The sequence below is a fragment of the Numida meleagris genome, chromosome 6 (genome assembly GCF_002078875.1).
Source record: "Numida meleagris isolate 19003 breed g44 Domestic line chromosome 6, NumMel1.0, whole genome shotgun sequence".
Classification (NCBI taxonomy): domain Eukaryota; kingdom Metazoa; phylum Chordata; class Aves; order Galliformes; family Numididae; genus Numida; species Numida meleagris.
In genome coordinates, this window is record NC_034414.1 from 55,841,315 (window position 1) to 55,850,944 (window position 9,630).

The 9,630-nt window shown below is 43.8% G+C and overlaps 1 protein-coding gene across 1 annotated transcript in view; it reads left to right on the forward strand.

The window, feature by feature from the left end:
- SIX4 (SIX homeobox 4) overlaps positions 1–9,630 on the forward strand; it is an 11,521-nt gene extending 1,891 nt beyond the window's left edge. Inside the window, exons 2-3 of the mRNA XM_021402800.1 lie at positions 602–1,290; positions 3,795–9,630. Of these exons, the coding sequence (XP_021258475.1) occupies positions 602–1,290; positions 3,795–4,591 (1,486 nt within the window). The 3' untranslated portion in view covers positions 4,592–9,630. The remainder of the gene's footprint in view (positions 1–601; positions 1,291–3,794) is intronic.

A 9,630-nucleotide genomic window follows, 5' to 3' on the forward strand; every position in this document is an offset into this window, starting at 1 on the left:
AAAAAAAAAAAAAAAAAAAAACAGAGGGCCCCAAGGCATTTCTCAACCAAGGGCGCGATTGTGCAGCGCGGCCCCCCTCTCCTCGGGACACATCAAAGGGCGGGGGGGGAAGGGAGGGGAGCGACCGAAAAATGCGGTGGAGTCGGCGAAGAAAACGCAGCGCAGCGCTCCCGGGGCCGCCCCGCTGCCGGCTTTCCCCTCGCACAAAAGGCGGAGGTGGCACCTGGGAGGCCGCGCTGCCCCGGGTGTCCCCTCGGGGCCTCTCCCGGAGCCTCCCGGCCCGCAGCTGCCGCGGAGCGCTGTACCAAATGGCTGCTGCTGCTTTCACACGTGCGGGCACCCTTCCTTCGGGCAGGCGGAGGGCTGGGCCCGGGCCGGTGGGCTATGGTTGATCGGAGTCAGTGAGAAGTCTGTAACACAGTCCGTAAAGTTTCGCCCTGCTTTGATGTGTTTTTTTTCTGAGAAACCTCTGCTTTGACTCGTTTTAAAGGCAAAACGTAGGAAATAGAAGTTACTCCCACAACTCATGTCGTGGCAGGGAGGCTCCTTTGGTCCAGAGCTCTCTGGTAACACAGTGTCATCTCTCCATCTTTCCCAAAAGCGAATCAGATGGCAACCCCAGCACGGAGGATGAGTCCAGTAAGGGGCAGGAGGATTTATCCCCACATCCGCTCTCCAGCTCATCCGATGGAGTCACCAGCCTCAGCCTTCCCAGCCACATGGAGCCCGTCTACATGCAGCAGCTTGGAAACACTAAAATAGCCTTGAGCTCATCTGGTGTCTTGTTGAATGGGAACCTCGTGCCCGCCAGTAGTTCTCCCGTCTTTCTCAATGGTAGCTCTTTTCTTCAGGGACCCAATGGTGTCATTCTCAATGGACTCAGTGTGGGGGCTTCGCAGCCAGTAACTTTAAATTCGCCCAAAACCACTTCGAGCGCTGTGAGCAACGGGGTGTCCATCACTGACATCATGTCATCTTCTTCAGAAGATGTGAAGGACTTCAAACTCCTCCAGGCTTCAGTCCCCAACACAGCAGCAGACACATTCAGCCCCAGCAACATACCAGTCTCCTTCCCAGGATTGATACCAAGCTCAGAAGTGAAAAGGGAAAGCACACAAACTGTTGCTTCCCAAGATGGAGGCTCTGTAGTTACTTTTACTGCTCCTGTCCAAATAAACCAGTATGGCATTGTCCAGATCCCCAATTCAGGAACAAATGGCCAGTTGCTGAACGGAAGCATCGGTTTTTCTTCTCTGCAGCTGCCTCCTGTTTCTGTGGCAGCTTCTCAAGGTAAAAGCTTTATTTGTTACAGGGAAAGCTGCGAGAAAGAATCAGGGTTGGGCATACATTACAAAGCTATAATACCTTTTCCTTTCGTGTACTGTCATATCCTGGCCCCAGCCGCATGCGGAACATCACATAATGTTTTAAGTTTCTCAAGAATTTGAGAAAATTTCCTTCTGCGTGGATTCTTTTCACAGGTAGGCTGTGCTGTGAGAGCTGAGCCTCTTTACCAAGAGCAGGGAAGGAAGTCTGCTGTTTTACACTTTCTTCATTCCGCGCTTTTTTCCCCAAAGCCTATGATATCAGTCTTCACAGAAATTTGTTAATTTTACACATTTCAGTAAATTGAAATATTCCCCGTGTGCCATTGAATTTTATTTTTTTTTTTATGAGAAAGTTTATAAAAATGAGAACTGCAGCAGCTGGAAACTGTTACCGTTGTTGTTCTTGTGGTGGTTGTTTGGTTGGTTTTTGTTTTTTAACCAAACAATTTCATAAATAAATTTTAAATGGCCGTAGACACAACAAAACCAAGTTGCACTCATGCACTTCCTATCCTATAATTAAGAATGAATAAACTGAAAGGAAACAATAGGAATATGTAATAGCTTGTAGATAGAAAATGCAGAGGGATTGGGGTAAAACTGCCCTCTGTCCAAGGGAAATATGTCATCACAGGTTCACGTGCCAAGTGTGCAGGCTCCTCCCTGAGTTTGCCAGAGTTTGTCTTAACAATGCCATAGACTGAGACTTCTGGCCAGCCAGGAGGAAGCGTAGGGAATGCAACTGTGGCTCTGGTTCATTATTTTGAAGCAGCTCAGATATGAAGCGGAACTGAACAGCTTTGTTACTTATTAACCGCTGTATCTTTTGTTATGAAAATGATTAAACTTGAATGAATTGCTGTAGTTCCAGGAGCGCTGAGTACTACAATGGAAATCAAATTGTTAGCTAATTTTAGTTATGGGAAGTTAAGTGTTTTTTGCTGTTAAAACAATGCAAACGAGAATACTGAAGCTGTACAAATGCTTTTGAAACAGGTAGAAAATTATAAGATCTGAAAATACGACTTTTTCCAGTGACTTTTTGTCACTAGAAAGTGTTGATAATTAGTTTAACCAAGATAAAAAAGGTAAGACATTTGGTCTGAATACCACCTGTAATTACAAAGCTGTGTAATCCACATGCTCCAAGGCATAAGCTGGCAGTGGCAAGGGTGAGAAGGAAATTTTTGTCCCTGAAATACCGAACAATGGGAAAGTCCGAAGTGCCTAATAAGCCACTCTCTGAACATTTTCCCCATGGTAGAAAATACCAGTTCCCACTGGAGATTGATCCACAGTGTGTCTGGTGCAGAGAAAAGTCAAGATCCACACTGGCTGCTTTGTTTTCTCTCTTTTTTTTTTTTTTTTTTTTTTTTTTTTTTGACATGAAAAGGATGAATAGCTCCCACTATTCCAAGTGAAGTGCATTGCAGACTAAGTAAGCTACAGTAAATGATACATTATTGCCGGGTAACTTCCAGGTGCCTCAACTTCATTCTTCTGGTTTACATGTATGAGTAACATCTTCCAAAAAAATCGTGGTGAGTGGAAATGAATAGGGACCTAAACTTTTCCTCCAGGTGACGTATGCTTCAGTGCTGTTATGAAAAAATCACACTCTCTCCAGCTGTAACCTCTTAAAACTGCAATTATTAAATACATTTTATGGAAGATGTGTAAAGGGGGACCCTGTCACAAGAGCCAGCATATCCTATTTTAGGAATGATTGCAACGATCGCTTTCATGGTGTGTCCAGTAGAACCAAATCCAGGTCTTGTCTGGCCAGGTTTTCTTGCTGTGGTTGTCTAGGACATCGCCCAAGCAGTCCAATGGCTTTCAGAGAGTGTGGTTGGGGTGGCTTTACACCATATGGTGGGTGTAGGAGGTGGCTTCTAGCAATACGTGATGAAGCACGGTGAAAGGCAATATGTCTGTATGCTTGGCTGACTGCATAGTTATCCGGGTAGAAGTTATTGTTGTTTGAACTTTCCTCCTGCAGGTTCACTCGGGTAGATTCTGCCCAGCAATGGTGTATTTTATGTGACGTGTCTATGCTTTCCCACACGCAAGTTGTGATCTGTCACTGAGCTATCTTTAATAGCTTCTCGTGCTTCTATTCTTAGATAGAAATTGAGTGGTGGCAACTAGTGAAGGCCAAAGCACGTTCATTTTAATCACGTGGCTAGGGAATGTTTGCCCCTTAATGAGAGTGAGTCCAAAAGATACCTCATTTACTACAACTTTTTTTTTCTCTTTCTAGAAGCAGTTCCCATTAGCAGAAGCTTTTATTTCTTCCTACCAAATTTTCTCTCACCTGTTGTAAACAGCACGGTTCTACGTCACGTGAAATACGTTGTGTGTATGTACTCCAAACACAGGGCTACCAAAACGTCTCGGCAAAACGACTGCAGATCTTTCCGACAGCTGTAATCTGTACTTTCCTCTCTTTTGTTTCTCTTTCCCTAGATAACGTTTCGGTAAATTCTAGCACATCCGATGGAGGAACTTTCACAAGTGACTCTTCAACAGTGCAACAAGGAAAGGTTTTCTTCAGCCCCCTCACTCCGAGCGCCGTCGTTTATACAGTTCCCAATTCAGGTCAGGCGGTGGGATCTGTCAAGCAGGAAGGATTGGAAAGAAGCCTTGTGTTTTCTCAGTTAATGCCAGTCGGTCAGAACACGCAACTCAATGTAAACATGTCTTCTGAAAATATATCCAGCGGAGGACTCCAGTCCTTGGCCTCCTCGTTAGTGAATGTAACGCCCTCACATAATTTCTCCCTCACGCCACCGACTCTTTTAAATGCTGCAGAACTGAGCTCTGGTATCTCCGAGAGCCAGTCCATGTCATCGCCCGTAACCAGTACCTCTACCGTGATATCTATCAGCAACACTAACTATGCAACTCTTCAGAACTGCTCCCTCATTACCAGTCAAGATCTGTTGTCCATTTCTACAGCACAGCCCGCACTTGGAGAAATCGTTTTTACAACCGGAGACCGTGTTAGCCATCCATCTGCACAAGTACATCAGGATTTCGTCCGAGAGCACAGGTTGGTTCTGCAAGCCGTACCAGACATCAAAGAGAATTTCTTGCCTAATTCAGAGAGCAAGTCATCCAGCAGTTTAATGATGCTGGATTCGAAATCCAAGTATGTTATGAGTAACATGGTTGACACGGTTTGTGAAGAACTGGAAACGGACAAAAAGGAACTTGCCAAACTGCAGACAGTTCAGATGGATGAAGATATGCAAGACTTGTAATTTTTTTTCTTGCTTTCTGTTTCTATAGATAAGACTCCTGTTGAGGCCCTAACAAGCACCAAGTGGAGTGGTTTTTTGTTGTTGTTTTTGTTTTGTTTTTTTTTTTTTTTTAAGAAAACAGAAGAACATTTAAATGGTCTGAATCAATGTACAGAGGAATCTCTGGCAACAGGTCTCGGTTGCCGCACTTGGTTTGCATGCAGTATTCTCTTTTAAGCAGATTAAAGGAGAAAGGAAACGCCAGGGGAAGTACCAAGCAAATGGGTACAGGTTTGGCTACTGCTACTGCGCTGATAATGTAACTAGATTCTCTGTAGTGCAACATACTATCAACAGTAAGTATACACTCCTAACAGTAGATAGAAAGCAAAAATCTCGCTCTGGAAAGGTAGAAATGATGCAGTCGTTTTCGCTGTTTACTTCTAGTCCGTGGGCATTGAAACATTTTTTAAGAACTCTAGACGATACCTCACAGGCTACTTTTTTGTTGTTGGAGGTTAAGAAACAAAACAAAATCCTGACTAATTTCATTACTGCTGTGTTTGCTTTTTTTCCAGCAGACTTGTGTTCATACCAAAAATCTCGCATCAAACGTTGACAGGTCTCTAAGTGCTACAGCTAGCATTTTGTCAGTGCACCAGAAAAAGCATCATCTGAAACTCTAATTATGCAACTCGGAAGCTTTCTCTCCAGTATGAATGTAAATATTGTTTCAGTTCTTATAAAGGAGACTTTTTTTAAATTAGTACAATGGATTTTATTTATGGTTTATGTTCCCTTTCACTTTAGACACAATGCATTGAAAAGGAAAACGTTTTCTGGCTGTTTAATTTATTTTTATTGTTTGAGCAGGAAGTAAACGTAGTTATTTCTGACAAGGTTTTACTTTTTTGTAGTTTTTCAAGCAATAGACTGTAAAAGTAAAAATGTTAATCACACTGAAACTAGAAAACGAGCTCCCAGTCTCACAAACCCAGGAGGTCCCTGTCTCTACCCCCTCTGTCTTTGCGTTCAGGGGTTTTTTTGTTTGTTTTGTTAGTAATTTGCAAATTAGTTGAACCTTTTTTTCTTTGTGTATTTTTTACAGAATTCCATGTGCCTTTCTTCCTAGTGGCCTTATCTTTGTTACTAAAGCACAGTGGCAGGAGGAATAAAAACACTGACTTGTAAATCTCCGTCCTCAGGGCCGAATCCTGATGCCTTACTTTTGCAAGTAGCCCTGCTGACTCCAGCATCACTACTTGCACGAGTAAGAAGAGTTGAGTCTTTTGGTCACACTGGGTGACATTGAGTGGTGGTGCAGGGAGCTGGAGGCAGGAAGGTTACACGGAGGGACCATGGGCAGAGCAGCACAGGGGGAAAGATCTTTGCTCGGATGAGCGTGGAAGGTTGGTGGGCAGGCTAGGGAAGGGAGTCCCATGTTTCCCCACAGCCGTTGGCCCAGCAGCCCTTGTGGGAGGGCTTCAGCTGCTGTTAGGCAAGCAGGCCCCCATCCAGGAGTGCACTTAAGCATGGATTTATAAATCCTTCCAGAATAAGCAGCGCGGGGGCCGGTGCTGGGAACTGCAGCTGCCCAGAAGGTCCACAGAGCAGCCCCGCTCCCTGCCTGCGTGGGGAGGGGTTTCCTCTCCCTTCACCCCTCTGCTCTCCTTCGGTGACAGCACAAGCAGGCAGGCTCTGAGCAGGTGGAAAAGACCTTACCTTTCCTCCAGAGAAACTTTTGTAGCGTGGAAAAGCACATCCTTAAGCTTTAAAATAATAATAATAATGCAGATGTATAAAAATGACATGCTGTTTATCTTTTTCTGTTTTATTTTTCTTATTCTAATGTGAATATATACAGTAGGTAAGGCATGTATTCATCCTCATCAGGGGCATGGGCTGAAGCCTTTGGAAGACAATGGGAAATTTTTTCCTAAACTTCTGTGGGCTCCATACCAGGCCCAACACAAAAATAAAATCACTCGGGCAAAGAGTGGAAAGGAAAGTGAACAGAGAGAGCACGTCCTGGTCTGTTTCTCTTGGTCATTACCTGGTTCCACGGAAAGCCTTTAAGGAGTGAAGGTTTTTCCCGTGTGGCCTAGACATCCTTGCTGTTGTTTTGCACTATATTGAATGCAGCATGTTTTGCAAGGTAGTGTGCAAAACCTCAGAGCTGAGCTCTGCTGGGGAGCGCTGCAGTTTACACTGCAAGCCGGAATCTCGAATGTTGCAGGGAAAAGTGCAGGGGAAGGGAGGAGCGAGCGTGTGGGGCTTGCACTTTGCAGCTGCAGGTAGTCGCTGGTGCTGTGCAAACAGAAGCAGCCCCTGAGCAGTTGGCTGTCCCCACGTGCACCCAAAGGGTGTTTAAGGCAAGTGCTTTAAAGTGGAGATTATCACGAGCAGAACACGGAGCTATATGTTCCCCTGGCACAACTTCTCTTGGCATTCAGGGGATCTCCATGTGAGCGGGGAATCGGATAGTGCAGAACTCTGCTTCAGTGGTTTATCTGAGTGCCTTGCTGGGCTCCAGCATGAACAATTTGCTTTCCACCTCTCCTTCACCCTCAAAACAAAGATGATGATTATGATAACAGTATCTGTATCTGATCTGCATGAATTGCTCAACTTCTTGGAAGAAGAAGGATCCTGTATTGTTGTATTAATGGAGAACGTATGCAGGGAGCAGGAGCTACGCGTAGCTCTGAGGGAGTCGTTCAGGGCTTAGCGTTTGGTTTGTGAAGCTCAGACTGTTTCTAGAGGCAAGCTAGAGAATATTTCAGAGCTCTCTGTCAAATGTTGAACCGTCAGGTCCCATAACTGAGAAGACTGTGGTGTCATGCCAGTACGTTACTTTTTTTTTTCCCTCTTCCCTTGCATTTGTTGTGTTACTGAGGCTCTGAATTCCATGGCTTTGCAGCACAGTTGATGTGAAAACTGTGTATGTTGTTACAGTGGTGCGTATCCCGGGGTGCCTGGTACTTCTAATAGGAGACCTCCCGTTCTTTCGTGGGAACGGAGGATGTATATAAAAGCAGTGGTTTGGGACAAAGTAAGATGAATCTATTTGTCTTCCAGGTATCAAGTAACTTATTTCGTTATGATGTTTTACTCTTTCTTTCTCCCACTGAAAATAAGTGTCATTCCCTCCAGATGATGTAGTTAGAACCTCATGTTTTTTTTGCAGGTACATATGCACAATATAAAGACTCATTGCACGGTACAGTGTTTCTAAAATAGATATTTAAATAGTAGTTTTACTCCTACTGTAAATTAAGGGTCGGTTTTTATTATGCGGCCCTCAAGCAAGAAGGCTGACTGCTCTACATAGACAGGACACAAAGCCCCATCCGAGCATCTGGGGCCAGATCTTCAGCTGCTGTAAATAAGGCATTGCTCCACTGTTTCCCAACTGAAGATTTTACATGGTGTTCAGGGGGTACGGATGCTCATCTCCCGCAGATACTAACGGCAGTGAGCATCTGAATCTCACAGACGGTCCTTACTATCATGTTCTGTTGTTTCAATGGAAGATAAGTCTATCCAGCACAACTACTACTTCTCCTCCCTCCCTGTTGTGGATGAGAATAAAGGATCATTTCAACTTCAGATATGTTTGTAACTTGTAAGTCCACTGGAAATCTTACAGGAAACGTTGCCAAATTCTACCGCTTTTCTGGTCCCAGACTCAGCTTTGAAAATTACGCTTAAAGTTTAAGCAAATTCCTATAAAGCATGAATGCTAAAAAAAAAAAAAAAAATTAAAAAAAAAACGTTATTCTTCACTACCTTTAATTAAAGCTGCCTGTATTTCACCCAGACTTTTGCAGAGAACCAGAAATATACTGAATCAAATGCTCTGTCTGGACTATTTTCAGCATTATTCCTGTGGTCTTACCTAATTGAACATTTCAGCCACATCAGTCGTGGACATCTATCGGCCAGGTCCTTGGCTGGGACAAACGAGCACAGTTCAGTGACTTTCGTGTCATTTCACACCAGCTGAGAATGTGGTCCATTCATTTCACTGGAGCTGGATCGGGAATGGATTTGGCCCAGTTTGCAGTGACACTACGAACCGGTTCCCAAGGCCGATGCTCAGACAGATGCAATAAGCAGCACCAGTCTATCCAAGCATATACCTCTTTCCATGTATTGCTTCACCCTGCCTGTGGATTCAGGAAGATGCATTTAGAAAGCTGTTTGGCCCAGAAGTAAGGCTGGAACCATCTTTATTGTTGTTATCATTATGAGATCAATGACAACAATGGATGGATTCACGTAAATAATGTTCAGTTAAATTAAGCAAGGCAGAATTTGGCCCCGTGTGCACAGGAACTTTTCCTGTACGTAGATTTCCAGTGCCTGTGCACTTTTCTTAATGAGGACAGACAAACGACCAGCAGGGCACATCCCTCCGGTTCTGCATGAAACAAATGTGCAGAATCCCAGGGGCATGGGCCCTGTGTTGTTTGTGGTCCGGCAGCATCTCAAATCACAAAAACAATAATAATTTTGTAACTCCAGAAGCAAAACGAATGGCATTTTACGAGCAAGGAGACCTGAAGTCTTCCTGTATCTCCTAGCAGTTACTATCTTGAAGGATGTTTTATATCTTACTTTTATGTTTCATATAATTTAAACCTAGCTTCTTACATTTCTGAACTCAAGGAGGGGGGTGAATCTTCTGACTTTCAGGATTCACATTCAGAGGATGTTTGTTCTTTTGCTGCATGTACTGCTTGTCCAGAACTAACCAGTTATTTCTGCGATATGGGTTTATTGTGCCTTACAACAAATAAGAAATTTAAGCGGAATGTACGCGTTAGAGGAGGGAATAATCAGAAGTCTTTACTGCACTGTTAGATGATGCCAACCCAGAGAGTATCATCAAACATATCTGTGCTTAATTACCCAACCAAAGAGATCTAAAGTATGTATGTTTGTTGTACTGTAATAGGGGTTTGTGCCTGGACAATTAAGTGTTTTATTTGTATTCTGAGATGATGTGAACTTATTTTTCTAAACACTATACTGAATAAACTTTATATTTATACACA